This window comes from Cyprinodon variegatus, unplaced genomic scaffold (assembly GCF_000732505.1).
Source record: "Cyprinodon variegatus isolate N-32 unplaced genomic scaffold, C_variegatus-1.0 Scaffold591, whole genome shotgun sequence".
Taxonomy (NCBI): domain Eukaryota; kingdom Metazoa; phylum Chordata; class Actinopteri; order Cyprinodontiformes; family Cyprinodontidae; genus Cyprinodon; species Cyprinodon variegatus.
This window is the reverse complement of record NW_015151044.1, coordinates 1-21,998: the sequence shown is the minus strand read 5'-3', so window position 1 is coordinate 21,998 and position 21,998 is coordinate 1. Positions and strand designations below refer to the sequence as shown.

The 21,998-nt window shown below is 37.5% G+C and overlaps 1 protein-coding gene across 4 annotated transcripts; it reads right to left on the bottom strand.

Annotated features, from left to right (window-relative positions):
* Positions 1 to 703: 703 nt before the first annotated feature.
* Positions 704 to 21,380, bottom strand: LOC107096009 (uridine-cytidine kinase-like 1). Of its 4 annotated transcripts, none has more exons than XM_015392449.1 (15): positions 21,301 to 21,380; positions 14,512 to 14,705; positions 12,568 to 12,674; positions 11,339 to 11,509; positions 10,625 to 10,696; positions 9,477 to 9,666; positions 9,286 to 9,347; positions 5,980 to 5,999; positions 4,351 to 4,449; positions 4,166 to 4,259; positions 3,737 to 3,799; positions 3,508 to 3,630; positions 2,644 to 2,751; positions 2,396 to 2,552; positions 704 to 2,046 (listed from the first exon to the last, which is right to left on the bottom strand). In XM_015392449.1, the coding sequence occupies exons 1-15, from the start codon at positions 21,366 to 21,368 to the stop codon at positions 1,967 to 1,969; spliced, it is 1,608 nt and encodes a 535-aa protein (XP_015247935.1). In that variant the 5' UTR covers positions 21,369 to 21,380; the 3' UTR covers positions 704 to 1,966. The 4 variants fall into 4 exon arrangements, with proteins under 4 accessions (XP_015247935.1, XP_015247936.1, XP_015247934.1 ...); XM_015392450.1 differs by lacking the exon at positions 5,980 to 5,999 and adding an exon at positions 8,389 to 8,405 and having other exon boundaries at positions 1,905 to 2,046; XM_015392448.1 differs by lacking the exon at positions 21,301 to 21,380 and adding an exon at positions 17,166 to 17,519 and having other exon boundaries at positions 1,905 to 2,046.
* Between the last annotated feature and the right edge of the window lie 618 nt (positions 21,381 to 21,998).

The window sequence follows — 21,998 nt, the reverse complement described above, 5'->3', positions numbered from 1 at the left end:
CTTGAACATTACTTAAAAAAGTTTGTGGATCACTAATCTAAACACATGCACTCATGCTGTTCTTTCTTTCATGTGCCATTCTTTTGTTCTTTGCCCCCCTAAAATCACTGGCCCCACCTGGTAAATTTCATCTAAAACTGGGAACAGCAAACTTCTGCAACATGCTCTGGATAGAATATGTCAAAATGGAGCTTTCTGGACGACAAACTAATCCCATCCATGGAGGGAACCTAACATTGCACAACACCTTATAAAGAAGATTTCAATGGAGAAAAATCAATGGTGGAAGAATCATGCTGTAGGAGTTTTTTTTAGCAGAGACAAAGAAGATGTCTTGGGTGAAAGAAAGGTCTAGAAGGAATTTGTTAGAAACTACAAGAAGCTTGAAACTGTGGTGGAGTCTCACCTCCAAGCAGAATGATGCCTGCAACAGTGTAAAAAGAGCCATTTTAGAACAGCTTATTAATGACATGGCATTGTCAGATCTACCGTAAATCAAACTATGGCCTGTTTTACAATCTGGATGAAAAGCTGAGTTTGTTTTTTTGCATTAAGAATGTGAAAAGTTTTTCCGTAAGTTAAAGTGCAAAGCTGGTAGACATGCCAAGATTTACAGCCATTCCTGCAGGAAAAGGAGAACCTGCTAATTATTTACACAGGGATTACAACTGTATGCCACACTTTTCAGATCATTTTATTTGCAAAATAATTTAAAAACAATGTATCGTTTTCCTTTTAAGTAAACAAATAACACATTTGGATCTGGCATAAAAAAATCAATACAATGACAGTGGTGGTAAAAATGAAAAGTAAAATGTTCAAAGACCATTAAATGGCAAGCAATTACAATCATATGCTTTCAGTATGCAAAAACTGTTTACTGTAGAGTAACATGGAAAAGTAGAGCAATTATTTATATGTGTGTTTTTTTAACAATTTGATATCAATCTAACATGTAATTAAACATAGTGGTTTATTATTATTGTATAACCCCACATATGGTAAATGAGTTGATGTTAAACTAAAGACAAGGCAGCAACTCCGAGAAGCTGATATATCATTTGTATTTAAAATTGCTCCCTTATCAGAAGATCAGGCACGATCTGGAAACCTTGATAAAATTAGAGCGCTATTTTCAAATGACCAATCCCGCCCACTGGTTTAAAACCACACATGAGAATGAAACAAACACCTATTCAGTTTGCTTTATGTGAATGACCCATTTTCACAGCAACAAAAAGATGCACAACTGTCCTGTGCTGCTTTATCTGTAAAAATAGCCAACAAAAATGGCCGACATAAAGCATTAATATATATTCATATATATAAAGACATGCTTAAAGCTGTATAATGAACATCAATATTTCAACATCTTTTTAGGCTGGTTAGGTCAGTATTCAGGGTGAAGGAAAAGGTTGAACGTGACTGTGAAAAAATAAAAGACTAACACCCACACATTTTCCGATTGAATGATCCTTCAGAAAAGGCCTCACAGCGATGGTAGCTGAGCGAGAATAGTTGATGTTAAGGTTTTACTCTGAATATTCCAAGGAAGAATAAAAATAAACCCAAATAGTTGAAATTTCTTCTTTTTTTTCCCTCCATAACACGTGCAAGTTCACATTCAGCTGTCGTCCACAGTACATGACTTAAGGCTAAATATACATCTTTGTAAGATTGTCGCAATGTAGGCGTATAAATACAACATTTAAACTTTATAATAAAGTTTTATAAATAAAAATACTTTGAATTCATAACAGTTCCGTTCCTCAAAAATGTTCCAATGTGATTTTAAAAGCAATAATATACAGTTTAGGGTGTAAATTTGCAATCTCTTATTTTCTTGGACTTATTTTTAAATTTTTTCCTGTTTGATCCTTGAAGGACCCAAACAGAAAGAGAGACGCAGAGCGATTCTTTAGTTTGCCAATAAAAAGGCCACAGTCCCTAAAACCCTGCGCTGCCGTCAGTAACTGGGTTCATCCATGTCCTCGTCGCTCCAGTCAGGTGGTGCGTCTGTTCCAAAGTATCGATCTCCAAAGTTCCCTGTATGGAACAAAAAGATGATTTACAAAAATAAAACATTTTTGGTGATAATCAGTTACACAAACAGGCATATTTTCCCTTCATCTAATCAGCCCAGTCTGAGGAACTTTAATAAAAATCAGATAAAGGTTAGGGATCAATCACTGGATAATCTTTTGATTTCTTTTGTTTATGTTGGATTCACAACCATTTTCTCTATTAAACCACATGCAGAAATATTTTTTAAGTGTTTTAGTGAAAATTTAGAATTGTCTCATCCATGCATTTCTATGATAAAAGTGAAAATGAAAAGGAAAAAATAAACTTAAACCATTTTTTCCGGCGCACTGTCCTCATGAATATTACTCACCGATGCCAGGAATGATGTGGAAAACATCATTGACCTTCTTATCCACGGCTGTGGTGATGATTTGAACCTGTGGGAACGCGTAGGCCACTGAATGGACTCCCATTTCCGCCATTAGCAAAGAAACCAACAGGATTTTGTCCTCCTGGACATCATGGTCCTGAAAATAAAAACCACACAGCAAAAACAAACAGGTTAAGCACAGAAGGCAGCTTAATGAATGCGATTTATGAAGCAATGATCTGTCGAACCAGCAGAACTCGAACAGCCATCATGGCGGCAGCCCCAGTGGACACAGTGCAGTCCATCAGTATCACATGGTCCTCGCTGATGTCTTTGGGTAGACGGAGGTAATGGAGCTGAAAATGTGCAAACAGGAAGTGTGGTTAAAACCAAAATCGTGACATCAGTGACCTGCTGCCTCGTTCAGGGTTCTCACACCTTCCCAAAAAACTCAAAGTTAAACACCTTTCAAAGTCACTTCTTTTTAAACGTTTATATTCTTAAAACTCTAATTGCATGTTAACATTTTTTTATTTACTCATCCCACAGAGTTAAACATTTTAAAAATCATCATTTATTTTTCTATTTTACAGCAAAAAGATGAGAAACAAAATAGAAAAGGAATTTTAGTTTAAGATGCTTTATTTTAAATAAAGCATTACTTAATGGTATTGTTGAAAACAGGAGAAATATTAGTTGAGTAATATTTCATGACCTTTAAGAACAACAATATTATCATGTGACTCAACTGTTTAAACTGGTGTCCTTCAAACTATCTCCCCCATACAGCCATCAGAGCCCAAACTGGAAAATGTGGTGGAATAAGAATGACACCGCTTCTAACTTTACAAACTGAGTGAATAGCACCTTTTTAAAATAACTAAATATTAAAACATTTACTTTTAAGTTTGTCTGATGCATTATATACATCCCCTAATTAAAGTATTTTTACTTATGTTATTTCTAAAGACTGCTTAACTGCATCGACTAAATCTAGGGATTAATGATGAAGTATTTGGATTCTTAGCTAAATAAAGCCTGATGCTCCCTTTAGGCCACAGACAGTAAGAGCAGAATATCAATGTGTCCAGGACATAATTGTAGACGTGTACCTCTGGTTCTCCTGTGTCCTGGTTGGTCTGGATGAGGATCTTTCCGATGCGGACGTCTTTGCAGACGGCCCTCAGTGCGGGTTCCATGGTTTCTCCGGCACGCAAGATTGAAACCCCAGTTATCTTGATAAAAGATTACAATCATTACACGGTTTCAGATGGACAGAACATTGTTTTGAGAGTTTTTAACAGTAACTATTTTGTGGAAAATGAAATGCAGCTCACTCACCCTCTTTCCATGGAAACTCCTGCCTTCATAGTCCTCTCCCTGGGGGGTCTGCACTACATGGACCTGAGTTAATGTTAGAGATCATCTCAGTTTTAAACACAGAGCTGCTTACTGTACAGCAGAAAATACATTCTGACACAATAAGGGGCATTAAAAGCTCCGAAGTGAGTTTGTGAAACAAACAGCAGTTGGGAAATAAGGTTTGAAAACTTTCCATTGTGGTGAGTTTCTAACTTTCCATGCAGGTCATCTGAGCTTCAATGTCTATTTTAAACAAGTTATCTTTCCATTTGTCTTTTTTTTTCTTTTTTTTAAAGCTTTCCAACTTTTAGAGTCATGCACATTTTTCTTTCTCACCAGCGGATTGCTGGTTGACTTTATGCTTTTGATATAAATTTCATGCATAAACATATTTATTTCAATGTAAACCTGTGAGGGGAGGAAGGAGAGCGCACGCTCAATCAACAGGCGCATCAGCCTCTTAGAGTAGAAGATGAACTCATCACGGCTGGTTTCTTTGTTTCTAAATAAAATGAAAAAAGGTTACATGGTTTATTATTCAGACAGCAGCAGCTTCATCCTGAAAACTCTCTCTGTCACACATTAGCTTTTACCTGATGATGGTGTGCATGCCCCTGACTTGAGGTGTGCTCTCCAGAACGCTGAGGGTCTGGGGGAGGGGTTGGGCCTGGTGTGCAGAAGCCAGGGCTGCCCTGTAACCACGGCAACAAATAGTAAAGCGGGGGTGGCAGAGGGGGAGAGTGCCAACAACGGAAAGAAAGATGGACAGAGACTTGAGTGCAACCACAAATGAATGCAAGCGTAATTAAGAGTTGTGCAGAAATAGTTTAAGGTTCACACGGAGGCGTGCACACGCTTCTACATTCAATTAAACCAAAACACACGCATGGGAATTTACATGCAAATAAAACAATAAATCATTCAGATCTTTTTCTGTAGTAGTTAAAGCAAATTTGCAAAAAAAAACAAAACAAAAGTCATTAAAATCATACTTTAGCCAGAATCAATAATGAAAAGAATGATTTAAAACTGAAGAGCACACAGCTTTAGTGAGAAGAAAATAGCACAGAGACCATGATAATGGATACAAACAAGAAATCCAAACAGATCTAAAAATGATTTTCTCATAAAAATGAAAAACTAAAGTCAAGTTAAAGGAAATATATCATCATATTTTAGAACCAGAAAAACCTTGAAGTTTAATGAAAATCTTCAACAATTTCTGGTTACTTAGAGACCAGTTATTTCAACAGCTTTTTATCTTATGGCGAGTAAATCAGGTTGCATCAATATGTGATTAAGCATGTAGCATCTGTAAAGGATAAACCAAGAGCTTTTCTTTCAAATATCATCAATGAACAAACAAACACTGGAAGGTAAGATGGATTTCTTCTCACCACTACTTGTTGCAGGATTATTAGATAACTGGAAATGTTGATTCAGATTTATGCCATGGCTACTATTCATAGCTCCATCAGGCAGTGAATAGTCAGACCGCTATGCCTCAGCCAAAAGGAAAACGCAGACTGCTACATCTTACAGTTTAGTTCCACACAGACTGTGTGTAAAAACATATTTAATATATATAGTATAATAACACTGCTGACTTCTGGTTATAAAGTCACAACTGGAGCAGAAATGGCAAAAATCTCCCTGAATGATTCCAGAATTTTGTTTGGAATTACATCTTTAATCAAAAGCGGTAAAATAAAAAGAGATAATTCCATGTATAGAAGAAGGTTCAGTTTCTCTATAGGGTTAATGTTTGTTAAGTCTCCCAGCTACTGCTTATTAAACTTTTACAAAAATATAGCCATAAAGATTTTCACTTCAAGATCTCAAATTGGAGGCAAACATTTGCCATCGCTGCCTTACTGTAGGTGGATTTCTGCTTTTTTTTCTCTATGATATTTTATTTATCTTTGCATATTTCTCCTTTTATGGAAGGAAATAACAAATTTGAAGTGTTTAAAAGTGATGATATATGTCCTTTAAATAAAATATAATTGACATTATTTGTATTTTTCAATTTGGTCTCTGTTTATTCACTCAGACAGTAGTTCTGAAAATATCACAGGTTGATCTTGATCTTCAAGGGAGCAAACACACCGTTATAAAAACCAAGTGATGCAGTTGTGTTCACACTACAAAATATCAACAGCATCACAAAGTTAGAGATACGCCGAAGGAAAGGAAAGCAAAATCATAGCAAATCTGCTCACATATCCCAGCGAAGTTTCCTCTAACGGGAGAGTTTTTTGTGTTTTTTTTTTTTTTTGGGTTGAAAGTACAACAATTGCACAGAAGGGAACAAAGAAAAGACAAACAGATAGGAGAAGACAAATGAGAAGAGACAAAACATCAGGTAAATGAAAAGATGAAGGATAATCACAGTGTAAAGCGTGACAGCTCAGACTATCTAAAAAATGTTTCAAATTGTCATTTCAGTGTCAAAGACACTCAATAGTGGATATATTTCACGATACTATGAAGACCTCCACTTGTAGGCCATGTGTTTACAGGTTTCTACAGATACAGTAGAAAACAGAACTGGATCAGATTTTGATATTTGCATGTGCATCCACTGTGTGTACGCGTGGGAGGTGCACAAGCGCTGGTGCGGCTGTCACTCTTTCACCGTGTAAAACAGTAAAGGTTGGTATTTCAGCTCACAGGCCCCAGCACATCCTGTGTCTAAAGACAGACACCAACCTCACTTCCTTTCTCTGTCTGCTTCGTCTACTGTGGCCGACATTCAATGGAAAAACTCGCTGCTTTGTAGTAGGGTATTGGAAACTTTCTCTGTGGCTGAGGTATGTGATAATCAACTATAGCTGCAGCGAGCGCTTCCTCTCTCTTTCTCAGCTTTCTGTTAAAATCTCTCTCTGCTTCTCGGTTGTTGCCACTGAAAGGAGGGGTCAGTTGCTCCGACTCATTGCTGTATTTTTAGACACAGAAGTCAGGAAGAGTGTGAGATGTAGTTTCTTGAACATCAAGAGAGGCAAAACCAACACCTTCACTCTGAATGCTGGCTGCAGCGTGACACATTCAAACTTATTCAACCACAGTTTTCATAGATCTGGAATTGATCCAGAGATGTGGATTCAGGTTTTATAGTCCATCACATTACAACCACACAATATAAGGAGTTTTAGGTAGATTTTATTAACCAGACCAGCAAGAAGCAATAGATAATGGAGATTTGAGAGGAAACCCTGACTCTAAATTTAGAGGATAAACTTTTGTCAAAGCTACATGTGTGGGTCTCATTACCATCCTTGCACATTCAGTCTGCCTTCTGTTGCGGCCTGAAAGCTTTTGCTGCCTCTAGCACACAGGAAGCATGGGGCCAAAAATAATCATTTCTGGTCTAATTTGACAAGAGCAGCTTCTTTGCTGGTGTCTGCTGTTTCCCCACTTGGCTTGTGGCGAACTACAAAGGGGATTTCTTTGTTCCACCTAACAATAAAAAGGTTGGATTTGACAAGTGAAAACTACTATCAGTGGAGCAACTGTTGCTCCCAGCTGTGATGTGGATCCCTGCTGATCAGCTTGACCATTTCATTCCAAAAAAGTAAAAAAAAAGTAAAAACCAAAAAAAAGAAACAGGAAGCTTTTTCAATTCAAATTGACTGGATTAGCGTTGAGTTCCAAGCTTTATAGAGCAGCCCAACAAAGCTTTTTTTTTTGCTTAGAAAACATGCAAATTAAACCAAAAAACAGGTCCACCCCTTAGTAATGGGGAGTTGTTGAGGTTGTTGTTGGCCTGCAATACCTAATACTGGCCTATGCCTTTGAAAAGGGAGTCTTTAGGGTCATTGTTGGCCTGGCTGAGCAGGCGAGATGTTTTGCTCCCTTGCATAGCGATGGGGGTTGAGATGATAGCAGGAAGGAATCAACTTCATTGCTGCAATGTATAAAAGCCTGGAACTAAACGTTAATCCAGACATTTTGAATTGAAATAGCTTCCTGGATGCAAAGCAAAATGTCTTTAGACTTAGAAAACAAGTCCAGTGGTTTGTTTTTAACTTTTTTGGACTGATTATGACCTGGATGACTGAGAATCTTCAGTAACAGACCGGTTCATTGGTTAAAGCACTCCTTGCACAGCCTGTTACTTATGCTGGGGTGCTTTACAGCTGGGTCACATTACTTCTGATTTCAGATGATGAACTAAGCTGCATTCCTTTAAGTTACTGATTACTGTTCATCAATATCATCTACCTATACTCAGGTAGGTCCATTTAACTTTTTAGGTAATTTCTGAAAGCAACTAGTTGAAAGATGTTAAAGATGTATGCTACATTTTACAGATTATTATTTGTTAAAAAAATAATTTCTTGTTATGTGGTTGTAATGCAACAAAATGTGGGAAACATCTGCGAGCACGATAATATATGTGGGCTCAGATTCCCACCATAGTGCTAAACTGCTGACAACTACGTCCCTCATCAATAGAAGGTATAACAGCATTGCCTGCTGAAGTGTCATGGCAGCCAGCATGATGGAGAGAAAAAATGTTGGTCTGTGTTCAGCGATTATTTCTCTTCCTTCCAGTAAGAAGCTGCAGCAATGGGAGAACTGGGAAGATGTCAAAGAGAGAAAGACAGACAAGATAAAGGCCACTCTACCTGACGCTGAGCTCGCGCTGTGAGCAAAGGAGGGTGCGGATGGGGGGGAGAGAGTGAGAGAGCAATCCATCAGCAGCATGTGTGATATTGTGTTTGTGGTGGGGAGGACAAAAAAAAAGCAAACTATGCCATAACAAAAGAAGTGCTCCCCCCAAAAACAAAACTGGTGATTAGTGCCGTTGTTTCTAAAGACCAAAAGCCAGCATCATGAGTCGCCCCCTATTAACAACATCATGGGATCGCAGACAGTATATCATAGATGAAAGCAGCCACGGCTGTAGAAACAGAGCAGCTTAACTTAAAAGTTTGCAACCACTAGATAAAATATATCATAACTTGTTCTGTGTATTGTGCTCATTTTATGATAAAATCTAACATTCATTAAACAAACGTGGTGAGATCCCATGATGCAACCGGGCAGTTTTTTTTTAATTGTACAAAAGTACAACCATTTCTGCTATAGTTTTTTTTTCTGAAATTAACCAAAACCAGACAGGAAAACATCTTGAATGCCTTATAATCTATGTTTTATCGATGATTTTTCAACACAAAAATCAAAAAATTAAACTACGCACTTCTTTGTTAAGTGCACTTTAAATAGAAATAAAAAATAAATAAATAAAATAAATTGGGAAGTCAAAGACACTTCCCAAAAAAAAAGTATTTAAAATGTAGGCAGTACAACCATCATCCACTAGAGGGAGTGGCAACACTTGCTTGTTAAATATGGTAGGGGTATGAGTAAAAACAAGCCTACAGAGAGATGATTGTTAAGCATCAGTACTGTAATAAAACAACACAAACAAGGACGCATGAAGGGAAATTGGACTATACTAACATCTATTTGAATATCTGATTGTTTAGGTCAGTAAAATTCTGAGTTATGACCTCTCTTACCTCCTCTAGCTGACTGTGAACATGCTGCACAATCAGGTCAATGGCCACCATGTTGCCACCACCTAACAGGATGACAACAGCTCATGTATTTGCAGGGTTCATTTATCTGTTATACCACAGGTTTAATCTTTATCTTTAGGTCGAATCTTTGTTTCTGGACTGGTTCATGCAGTGTGCTTGTGAGCGCTCACCTCGTGGCACCACCAGATCAGCCAGGCGCATGGTGGGCTCTATGTACTGCTCAAAAGCGGGCTTTACAAACTTGTTGTACTGTTTGATGACGCCCTCGATATCTCGGCCTCTTTCCATGATGTCCCTCCTCAGCCGACGGACCAAGCGGATGTCAGAGTCGGTTTCCACAAAGATCTTCATGTCGAGCAGCTGAAGAAACGGCCAGAAAAACGATTGGTACAAAATAAAGTTTTATTTTAAACAGATACAAATGAAGCTAAACATGGACATCTAATAGGTTGGTGGTGAATAAGCATCTTTTCACATGTATTAAATATTTTATTTTTCATCATGGATAAAATCTCCAAAAGTAAAACCTACTGAAACTTGTTTGATTAATGGGTAATAATGCTGAAGGACTGAAATAAACCCTTTTAACTGTTTCAGTTAAGATTACCGACTGTAATGTCTTTTTTATTTGAACTATTTCAATTTGCGACAAACTGGATTAATATTGGTGGGAAATAAACATCTTTTTGAAAGGTATATCAAAAATTATTACAATTCATAAAATAATAAAGACCTTAAAAAGTTATTCTATTAAAAAACACAATAGCATTCCAAACAAATAATTTTTACAAGTAGCCATGTTTTTTAAACAATGGTGTGGAATGCGTCCTTATTAATCAGAATAAAAATGTATAATGAAAAAGAGATGACGATGAGTAAAAAAATATATTTATTCAAAATATTTACTGAAAATGTTTCTCTATAGTATTACCGTGATGGATAAAGGAAATAAAAAAAAAATAGTTTGGATGCTAGGATTTAAACAACTATCAATGAAAAGGGGATAAAAATTTTTTAATATATTTATAAATGATTGACATTTAAAGGTAAAAATACCAAACTCTTTTGTGAGAAAAATATACAGCACAGACACTGAATTAATTTTATTTAGTCATTTTTCTGCTCCTTTTTACCAGTCTACATACGCATATATATGAGGTTTTCTTGCTTGTTTACTTTGCAAAGAGAGGAAATACTTATGAAAACATAATTCGAAGATTTACCTCGGTTTTCCTGCATATTCCATTATGATAAAACACAAGACATGAAATTATGAACCAAACCAGGCTTTCTCAATGATTTGCAGATCAGTAGTTACCTGCAGCAGAGCTTTATCTGCAAAGGACATGATTCCCTCAAAGATGATGACACTGGCTCCATAAACTGTTTTCTGTGGTAATCAGAGACATAACATTCAGGTTAACTGCTCAAACAGTGAGATGGTGACGGATCAGATTAATTAATAACCAAGGAAGGCTGGAAAAGAACAACAGGGAAAAAAGTATTCCTTCCTCTTTAATTGTAGAGATTTTTTCCTCCATTACACCATGAAAAGTGTGTTTTTTCATCTATGGATATTCTATTAAATTAAGTTTATTTATATACCCCTTAAATTAAAACACATTTCATCTCAAGGCTGCTATTACTAATTAATTACATCAAGTAGTAGATAGTTTAGAACTGAGAGAGAACATTGAATATTATCGTCCCTCCAGCAGTCTTTAGGCAAGAGGCAGGGTTAGCCCTGGGCGGACCGCCAGTTTATCACACTGTTCTGGGGTCAGTTTAATTGGAGGAAAGAATGGTAGAAATTAACTGGATAAGTGACCAATTGGGAGAGGTAGTTAAAATTAAGCATATTGACTGAAATTGTAAAAATGTTTGAACAGTAAAATAGAAGAGGCCCATGAAGAACATTTTTGGAACCTCTGGGCTAATCACTTAAAACCCCATTAAAATAGCTTGTGGTTTTAACGTGAGAAAATGTGAGGAAGTTGATGCGACACAACATAGACTGTGTAATCCTCCTTACCCACTCCTTCTGTCTCCCATGAGTGGCAAAATCATAGACTGGGATTTTCACACTCTTGCCCTGTTTGAGTTTGCGCAGGGTGTGCGTCAGCAAATCAAAGTCGAAGGCGTCTGGATGGTCAAAGTTATAATCATTGCTGGCTGCCAGCAGCTGCTCTTCAGGGGACAGGACCTGAGGACAGGGACATTGCTTCAGTGCAGCATAACTTCCACTGTAGAAAAATACGTATGTGTTTTTATGATGCAAAAAAAAAAAAAAAAAACACAAACCCTTAAATATTAATAATAATTACATGCAACTCATTTGTAGAAACTAAGAGTCGGACACTAGCAAGATATAAATTACTGATCCTTGTTCAAGTGCAGTTGAAGTTAGGAACCTAAATTTAGTAGAACATCATGCGCCACTGTGACGTCTGTACCAGGTGCTGTCTCTGTGTGTGTGTGTGTGTGTGTGTGAGTCTACCCTTAGGCTGGTTGTGCTTTGAAAAGCCCAGACCTGCTATTTGGCAGTTTCTGAACACCAACACCTCCTTCTTAAGTGAGCTGATTACACACTAAATATGACAAACTGATTTTCCCCGCTGTGTGTGGGCTGTAAGCGACTCCAACAGGAAAAATTGAGCTGCTAATGGTAAAAAGAAATCTCAGTTAATGCAGCGAGAAACTGGGCTGAAAGCTTTAACAGCACCAGTCCTCGTTCGGGTATGACCCCCTGTAGAATAGGATTACGCAACCAGAGTGGGCGAACATGAAGAGGGGCAGAAATACTGTCTCTCATTTGACTCTAGCACTAAGTCTTTTTAATTCACTCACCTCCTGTCTCGTCTTTTACTGCGTTTAAACCCCCTCAAGATTTTAACTCAACTTTACTTTGGTTTCTTTTTCTTTTCATTTTATTTCTGTCCTTTAGGCCCGGTGGGGGGCTAAAGGACAGAAATAAAATGACTCGCATAAAATGACTCGCATCACTCTCCTTCAGAGGAGGAGAGTGATGCGAGTAGCCAGACAAAAAACAAAAATCATATTGTTTTATTTGTCTGCATTTGAATATGCCTCCATTTATGAAAAATATTAAGAAAGGAGTAAATATCTTAGATCATAGATTTATTTTGTCATTTTGTATACACAATTGTAAACAAAAAGAAATTTCGTTTAAAACAGCTCTAGACAATTTCCTTTTTTGAAAACAGATGAAACAAATTTAACATACTGCTTTATTATACATACCTTATAAAAGGAGTCCATTGAGAGTAAAACAACCCAGGGAACATCTAAAGCTTCGATGATTTTTCTGGCGACTGTCGTCTTTCCTGACGCGCTGCCTCCACAAAGACCTGTCACAATAGAAAAGCAGAAAGTACTAAAGGTCAAATAGAGAGATAAGTCTCACAATGTCAGATAAACAGAAGTGTGAGAAAAAGTTGGATTTGTTACAATATTTGGCCAAAAATATCTTTACTGAATGATTTTAAGTCCGTTTTGCTTTGAACTCTTATTCTTCATGAACAAAGAGTCTATGTCATTTTTCTATAGGGGTTCTGTTCTCATTTTAGCTCCACAGGCTTGTTTCCTTTTTGCATTTTTCACATACATTTTTACTACTTAAATATAGACGCAAGTTGATGTTGATTGCACTGAGATAGTATTTGACAGTTGGTGTCACATTGATGTCATCATTCATACAACAGTTATTTCTCAATAATTTATCAAACCTGTAAATCTCTGGTGAGCAAAAAAAAATAAATAAATATAAAATTTGACCCCCAAAACGCAATTAAGCTAGCTGGTTTTACCGTGGATAATTTTATTTTTTAAATCAAATTGTCTGAATCTTGTTCTTATTTAGAGTCTGATTCAAAGATTCAGTTGTGCCTCTTAGATGGTGAAGCACTGAGGCAGCAATGCGTAGGAGTTTGTCACACTTCCTGGCTTACTTTCACTAACATCCAGCTCTCTCTGGCCTGAGTTTTCTCACACCATAGTAAACAATATGGATATATTGCATAACAAAAATGTTTGTATGATCTGTTTATTATTACATAGGATGCATTTTATGCAGCAATGATAAAAGAATCAAAAGTCTGGAAATATCAGGGCCTTTCTATAGATCAGATCTAGTAGTTGTTCTTAGAAGACAGGAACCCGATGTGTTTGGTTGATTTGTAAGATTCTTATTTACAAAAACCCTTTCAACTTTCAGTTACCATAGATAGTCATTGCAGTGAAAGAACAAGGTAGGCTCAATAAAAAGTAATCCAGTAACCTGGAATTTCTGCAAAATAATATCTTTATAAATAAATTGAAAGAAATAGGATCTAATCAAAATTAGGACAAACATTTTTAACAGGATTTAAAGACTTGATTCCCCTGCAAAATGCTTAAGAGGTGATTTTCTTTTGGAAGTTTCTGCTATTATTGGTGGATGAGAAACCAAAAACTAAATCTTTATAAAATTCCATTGGGACCTGCTTCAGGAATACATTTTGCGGCATTGATTGAATAATTGTTGGTACCCTGACCCTGCAGTACGGTACTCTTCAGTTTTCTTTAACTTTAAAACCCCCAAACTTTAATGAATAACAAAATCAAATAACCTAAGATATTATCTAATAAGCAAAACCTAAAATGTTTTCATATCTGAAGCAAGTTAAGCATCTCAGCTTCAACTTTTAATCTGTTTTTGATATAAATGCTTTAATCCATAGTGGCTAACTTTTAATTCCTTTCAGGTATATATAGGAAGCTTAATCCTAGTTATTAATAACAGATTTAGAAAAGCCAGTTCTCTCTGTAGGCTGAATAAAACTTGTCAACCAACAAGACGATTTGCAGAATTGCATTATGGGACTTGTAGTTTTGTCTTTTATTTAGCACCCCAGTCAAAAATACAACACAGTAAATGAACAAATATTGTCAAGAGATGGTTTCCAAATACACACGTGGATTAAAGCAACTTCTAAATAAAATGGAGCACAAAGAAGTAATAACTAAAGGTCATTTAGGACAGGAGAAGAAAATCTACAAAAGTAAGACTGAAAGCATACAACTGACCATACACATGGTTTGGCACACACAGAAAAATGTTTTACTTTTAGTTAATGTCTCACCGTTACAAAATAACAGGAGGAATTGATCCTGATAAAACATATCTGTTTATGAACAGTTTCCTACCAATGACAAAGGCCTCTTTGGACTGTGTCCCATGCTCGTTGTACCACGGTGGGCGACCAGCTGTGTAGATGGTTCGTTTGGAGGTGCGCAGCAGCGGAGGCTCCGATTTACACTGACTGGTGGTCCTCTTCCTGGGAGAAAGGCCCATGCCGACAGAGGGAAGCAGTCTGTCCAGCGATCCCTCACTGCCTCCACTTTAAATGAACAAACACACAGCAGGTCACAGGATCAGTGTCTGGAGCCAGCAAGGAGAAAATCGTCTTTGTTTTCTCAGTTTTTAAATATACCTCAATCTGAAGTTGCCTTTTATGGTTCATATGAATCAAAACAACTTATTTATTTAATGATTTATAAAGTTGACCATTTTTATGCGTAATGCATGAATACAGGAAAAATCCTGCATGTAAAAACACAACCTGATGAAAAGTGGCCCAGTTAACTGATAGTAAACAAGACTGTACCAGTGATGAACTACTGAACCTCCTTCCGTGTTAATGTTTAGGTTTTTTCTCCAATCTTCAGCAACTGAACTTTGTACACTGATTTAGAAAACGGGGCAGCTAAAATTGAGCTTTTACAGCTGATTTAAGGATAAATGCAAATGATAAAAAGAAGTTAATCCATGAATCTAATCTATGCTTAGAAGATATTATGTTTCTCAACATTAAAACATGTTTTAATATGAAATAATAGATTTTGAATTTGTGTATAGCTTTTGTTTTAAAAAAAAAAAACAAAATGACAAGACGGGCACATTGTTAACAGCTGTAAACTGTGCTTTACCCAGAACTGAAAGATCCTAATACTGTGAAAGTGAGGTTGTAATCTTGTTATCTCACACAGTTCAGAAGTTGCGATTTAGGAGGTGCAATCCCATGTTTAATTGGTGCACAGATACAAAGCATTTATCAACCTTGAACTTTTTATAGCATTGAAGTCACAAACATCTTTGTGTTTTCACTGGGAGTTTATTTGATGGACAATAATTGCTTCACTGTGTTCATGTCATGTAGAACCAAATCTATTGGAATCACAAAGATTTCCATCTTTTCTCTTTCAAAAAGCTCCAGCTCTTTTGGACTGAAACAAAAATGTCTGGTCCAAAATCAAATAGAGTGTTGGACTTTGAAAACACATAGAAATACAATGTTTTTACCTGTAAAGCAGCAGATTCCTGAATTTGAAGAAGACATTGATGGCAGGCTATACCACTATCAGATCTTAGAATTTATTTTTTTCAATTCAGGACCTCCAGAAGTTGAACAAAACCATACCTCAATTTTTCATTCACACATAAATGGTGTGTGAATGAAAAATTGAGGCATAAATCCAGTCTTTGTTCATGTGTCGATCGTTACTAACCTGCTGAATCATGCAACTAGTACCTACTAAGCAAATTCATCATCTCAGTAACCAGGCAGTAAACAAATAACATCAAGTTGATTCAAATCAGGCATGAGGATCTGACAGGACAGAGGCATGGAGTAGTTTTGCATAAATTACTCAAAGTAAACTCAATGGGCAGTTGTGTGTTTTGTGAGAATACTGACTACTGCAAGTGTTTTGTGACTCATTACCAAACTCCTGCATCTACAGAAACTGATAGTGGCTTGGAACTGCAAAAGCAGTATTATGGCTGCTTCATTTGCAGCAGTAAAATGTTATTGAGCTCATAATGGCAGTGGCTAATCATCAAACAGAATCACCTCTCTGAGGCTCAACTTTCTCTGTGGATCTGCAGCATTCCTGCATTGGCCAAATGAGTCATACTTAACCGAAAAACAAAGCATTAAAGTTCTTCTGATTCACCACTAATGGAAAATCATTCAAAACTATTCTAAGACAGAAATCTACCTCGCATCTAATTTTTAGCAGCACTTACTTTAGTATTCGAGACATCCACACCTCACCCAGAGAGGACTGTAAAGAGCCAGAGGCCATAACTGTAGAAAGCAGACTAGAAGAGAGAAATTCCTAGACCTTTGCAATCATCCAGTCAACTCTCAGTCTCTAAATTCTTTACAGGGATCATATACCTCCTCAGGTGGAGTCTCCAGGGGGGGTTTGGTAAACAAACAAAAAAAGGGCAAAGATTTATCTTATCTAATCAGAGTCACCTGGGTGAAGCAAGGGAGTGGACGCAAAGAGCTACATATGAGACGTGGTTCATTCAAACTGGGTTATCTGTTAAAGCCAAACCAGGGAGCCATAAGAGATTAGCCCTCCTGACTGTGCTGAATCATGCTTTTGTTCGTTGCTCCCAAATGTTAAGTGCAAACTATGAATGCAGCTTTGAAATGAGAAAAAAAAGGCTGACAAAAGGTCAGACTGCTGGTAAACAAGAAAACCCTCTGAAGCACACATGGAATATGAATAATTGTCAATGAATAAAACTGCAAACACGAGGACATTTAAACGCTATAAAACAAGCCAAAAGTCGCTCTTGTCTTAGTTAACATAAAAGTAGATTTATAAAAAGATGCAGTCATGATTTAATCCAAATGTTCATAGTATAAAACCCACATTCATTTGAGCCAAAGTTTAACACCAATCGGAGCTCGAAATTAAAGTTACGCATTCACCAAAAAAGGCACCTTTATAACCTTAAAAAAGAAAGATGAAATCATTGAAAAAGAATTAAATAAGACACTTACCTGCCATCGGATCTAAGAGTCCAACAGCCTGATATTCTAGCTCCTGAGTAAGCTGGTATTGTGTTCATGATGGTAGGAAGTATTTCAGATTTGCTTTGTGTGTCAGTTCAACACTACGGCCAACAGGTAATAATTTTAATACATCGGAGCACAATAACAGGTTTAAACACCACGCCCCTTGTTAAAAAACAGCCAGAGAATCTAAGGAATTAGAGATATGAGGGGAAATCAACTTGGGCAAGAAACGAAACTTAAAGCATGTGTTTAGCTTTCAGATTCTCCAGTTCTTTGAACAGATGAGGAGTCCAGAGCTTGGCTGTAGGAGAGCACGACAGTGTGAAAGTAAAGCACAGCTTTTCCCTCCTCTTTCCCTGCTCCTCCCCTTTGGCTGTTCAGCCAGCAAATCTAAGAGGATCACCTACCCCCTTTCCAGATTGTGTTCATTAGTTTGTATTAATAGCATCAGGTTAGAGCCCTACCTCCCTAACGCTGGCATAAACAACTACAGTTTGGACAGTCGGTGTTGCTAAATGCAACTGGAGATCGACAGCGGGACTAGATGACAGCGACTCACATTAAGAAACTTTTCAGTTAGCTGTTGTTGCACTATGATGCTGACTGGATCCAAGGCTTAGCTGAAGAGGTGACAAGATGGAGAAACAGAGAGAAGGAAGGGAGGTGATGGAGGAGGAGAGCAGGGAGGACGCAATGTGCTTGTACCCTGCAGAGACTGGCTACATCTCCGTCTGACACCGAGACTGGAGATGTCAACGCTGCTGCAAACAAACACACCCACACACACACACACACACACACACACACACACACACACACAGATCTGTGATCCTCCCAGTCGTCACTCCCACTGAGGACGGAGGAAATAAACAGCATGATGAAACCCAACACTCCTGCTCAATCAGCTGAAAGTCTGAAGAACAGGCCGTCGGCAACATTCGTATCCAACTGCACCCTTACGCTCCTGGGACACAACATGCACGGACGGACAAGCAAAGAAAATATCAAGTTTATTATTATTATTTAACATTTTCTCAAACTTAGGAAAAAACAAAACAAAAAAAACAACAACACTGAAGAAGCGGCTTAGTCTAAACCAACATTTATTTTTCTACAATTATTCTGAGCTTCGACAAACAAAGCCAGCTTGTGTTTTCTCCCTAGATCAAACCACAAGGAAATTCCTCTGATCCTAAATGTGGTTTTGGGAATGTGGCAGTAGCTTTAAAGTGCAGGTTAAAGACAGCTGCAGGACAAGAAAGCCACAGTGAAACAAGAAGCTCCGGCTAGTTGCTATGTCAAACATTCAAGCTGCTCTCTATGGCTACAGCTCCAAGGCCAAGTCTAACACAGCAGAGGCAAAATGAGAGAAACAAGGAATATGGGGAAGGGAAGATCTGGTGTGATTTTCATGACAAACAGAAGTTTAATCTTTATGATTAAATGAATGGGCTGCATTATGAGGCTTTTCTATCAGAGGTATGAGTCAGATGTGTCTATAAGGTTGTGCTTTTTAACCTGCAAAAACAACGTTGTTAATGAAATACCAGCAAACTAACTCCCCATTTAATACCAAACATTGATGGTTACACGTTTAGTAGGAAAACGCAAACAAAACCGTTTTTTTTTTCCCCAAGTAAAAAACATTTCCACAATGATTTACAAACTTTGAAAGTTATAGGGAAGCCATAATTAAATGTCAAATCATTCTGGCTTAAACATGTATATGAATTTACTCTTTATCAGGCCATTTTGTCCCAAAGTTTAGAGAAAAAAACCCTGTCTTAAAATCTGTTTTTTTTTTCCTTTATCTTATGCAGGCAAGTTAGTTATACGTCAGCTTGTACACCTAAATTTTGCCAATCATATATCAACGGTCATTTTCCGGTCATAGCATCTTGATTTATATTTTGCAGCTAATATACGCAACGGTTGAAAATAAGACTCGTTTGCTTTACCCTTGAGTTACATCCCAGTGTTAAGGGGATGGACGTCTTTCTCTTCGGCAGGCGTAGAGCTAACAGAACTGGCAGCATTGCGAGGCAAGGGCTCAAACATCTACAGCTGTAAGCCTTCTTCACCAAACCAAGCTTCTGTCGCCCCGGCGTCCTCTTCCATAACAACTCTGTCCCCACTTTCCTCCTCTAAATAAATGTATGATTGAGGTGACTCCTCCACAACCTCCGACACAAAACTCTCCTCCTCTTGCATGTTTTCTGCTGTCCATAGCATTCCTTGACAGTGTTGTTGCTAAGTGCTACTTGGTACCAATGTAATTTCCCATTGGGAACCTACTAGCATTAAGTTGCTAACTGGTTAGCAAGATGCTTCCGAGACACCGGCCACAACCAAACTTGCTTGCGAATGTTCCGCCACAACAATCGCGTACTTTATTCACTCGTGTAAAGTCGGGCACCACTCTGGAGAATTCGTAAATGCAACGGTTGGAACGGCTGGTTCCCGACGACTTTAACACTCCAAAACCACAGTTTACAGAGCCAACAGTTCTGTGGATGATGCCGCCATCATGGTCCCCCTCCTCAGCATCCTTCAGCTTTGCACATCAACCCCCATGTCTGCTTAGAGACAAGCTCTCCAAGCTGAATGAGTCTGGCCCCCAGTGCAGGTGGATTACTGACTTCATAACAGTGAGGCAGCAGCTCATAAAGCTGGAGCAGCATGTCTGTGAACATCAATACTTGATCCTCCCCAAAGGATGCGCTTTTTCTCCTCTCCTTTTCTCCCTGTTGACTAACAGCTGCACATCTGGTCATTTTGCTTTCCAATTTACTTTCTATTGCAGCTAAAAACAGTTTCACCTTCCTGGGAAGATGATGGTGAACTTTTACAACATCATTTTACAACAGTCCGTTCTCATCTTAATTATCATAGTCTAGTTTCCCGCAGCCTCGAATAGAGACAAGTTGCAGCGGATTGCCCATTCAGCAGAGAAGGTGATTGGATACAAACTCTAATCTTTCCTCAATCTTTTTATCTCCAGAAGTTAGACATATGCATATAGGATTGGACCTGACCTCCCTCACCCTAGACACTTTTTCAGTCCTTCCTCCTCTGGACCAGGACCACACACATCCAAAACAGGTCCCTACTAGCAGCAGTCCGTCCTTAGACGCAGACATCTCCACTACATCACCCAATACCTATTAGTCTACATATATTATCAATCTACTTATATAACTTATTTCTTTCTTTACTTATTCCACTTTAAATCTTTTACTCTGTGTTTGCACCATTCATTCATTTCCTGTCTTAGACTTAGACAAATTTAATATGTCATTTTGTTTACGCAAGTGTAAAACAAAAAGTACCCCGGTAATCCATTTTGAACAGCTCTCTGAACAATTTCATGTTTTTAAAAATGCAGCCTTGAAAAATACCTTAAAAATGTACCAAATACAAGAGCTCAATTTTTATTTTAGCAAAGTGTCAATATTTGCTTTTGTTCAACTATGCAAATTAAAACAAGTAGTTCTTATATGCTGTTATTTTATGAGTCTAAGTGAAAGGTACAGTGATGCAGCAGCGACCTCCTGTGGTACATAGCGGTAACTACCATAAGGCTAGTGATGATGCAGAGATGATTTCTATATATGACCGCATGACACGTGTATATTCAAATGGACATTTAGTCACTAAAACTGAAATTTTATTAATTTTCCTAACGAGAAAATGTGATATATTTATCCAACATTAAAACATTAATGTATCGCGGTACAACACGAAGAAAGGACAAACTGTCACCATGTAAGGACTTGCTGTCACCGTAGTTAGACCATTTGAGCCTTTAATGAACGTTAAAGTTCCAGAGCATGTATTGGTTAGTTAGCTTATCGCCTGCTATGAAGATTCAGTCATTTCTGTTGGCTATCCGTGTGCACGAGGGATATTGCGATGGTTTAGGACATTTATAATTAACTCGCAAATACAAAGTATGTGGCTTTTAGTTTGTTACTAAGGGAAGGCACAGTGTGGGTGGTAGCTTAAATGTTTAGCTACCACTATTTTTTTTTTTTTTTCCTACAATGAAACATTTCATAAAATTGGGAATAAAAATAATTTTAGGGCACTGAACAAAACCCCCACCGTGAGAGCGGTGTACCTGTTAGAGCAAATTTTCTCCTCTTTATCCATCTCAGCGAGCCTCTCCTCCACGCGAACGGCAGACATTTCTCTGTTGACAATCAGGTGTTCGGTAAGTGCTGAGGAATCATGGGATATGTAGGCTTTCCGTTCTTCCTCGTTCGTTCGCTGTAAGGGGTTCGCTTTCCGAAAAGACTTTAACTCCCATAATGCAACGGTTATTTTTTTTTCTTTTTACCGTAAAAAACGTGTTAAAGCGTTGAAATCATACAAGGCCTTTCTCAGAGCTTTTTGATGTCGAACAGACCAATGTGAACTCCAAGCTAATTTATAGTATTGATATTATTATTATTACAGTTTAAGATATAAATGTACATACTTTTTAATTAAGTTATGAATTGTACTGCAGCTGCAAATATATAATATTTAGCAGGGGCGTCAGGGGCACAATAGGGCACCAAACAAAAAAAAAAAAAAAAAAAAAATTGGGGCAATTATTTTAAAAAAAAAATGCAAGCATGCAAGCAAATATTTTATAGCCTTTATTAATTCTTTTTATTATAAAGCGACATAAATAAATTGTATTTATTCATTAAATAAATTGTAGATATTCATTAAATATCTACCTGACCCAAACTGAATTGAACTGGCCCACTAGCTCTAATCTACTACTGATGAAGGCACAATTTATCTTCATTAGATACTTAAAAACTGAAA

Bases quoted from the DNA above. Each gene is read 5' to 3' on its own strand.
- LOC107096009 (XM_015392449.1), bottom strand. From the start codon at position 21,368: ATGTCTGCCGTTCGCGTGGAGGAGAGGCTCGCTGAGATGGATAAAGAG. The intron at 3,631-3,736 runs GTGAGTGAGCTG...TCTTTTATCAAG, and splicing joins GGAGTTTCCATGGAAAGAGG to ATAACTGGGGTTTCAATCTT. The intron at 2,047-2,395 runs GTGAGTAATATT...TGTTCCATACAG, and splicing joins CCACATCATTCCTGGCATCG to GGAACTTTGGAGATCGATAC.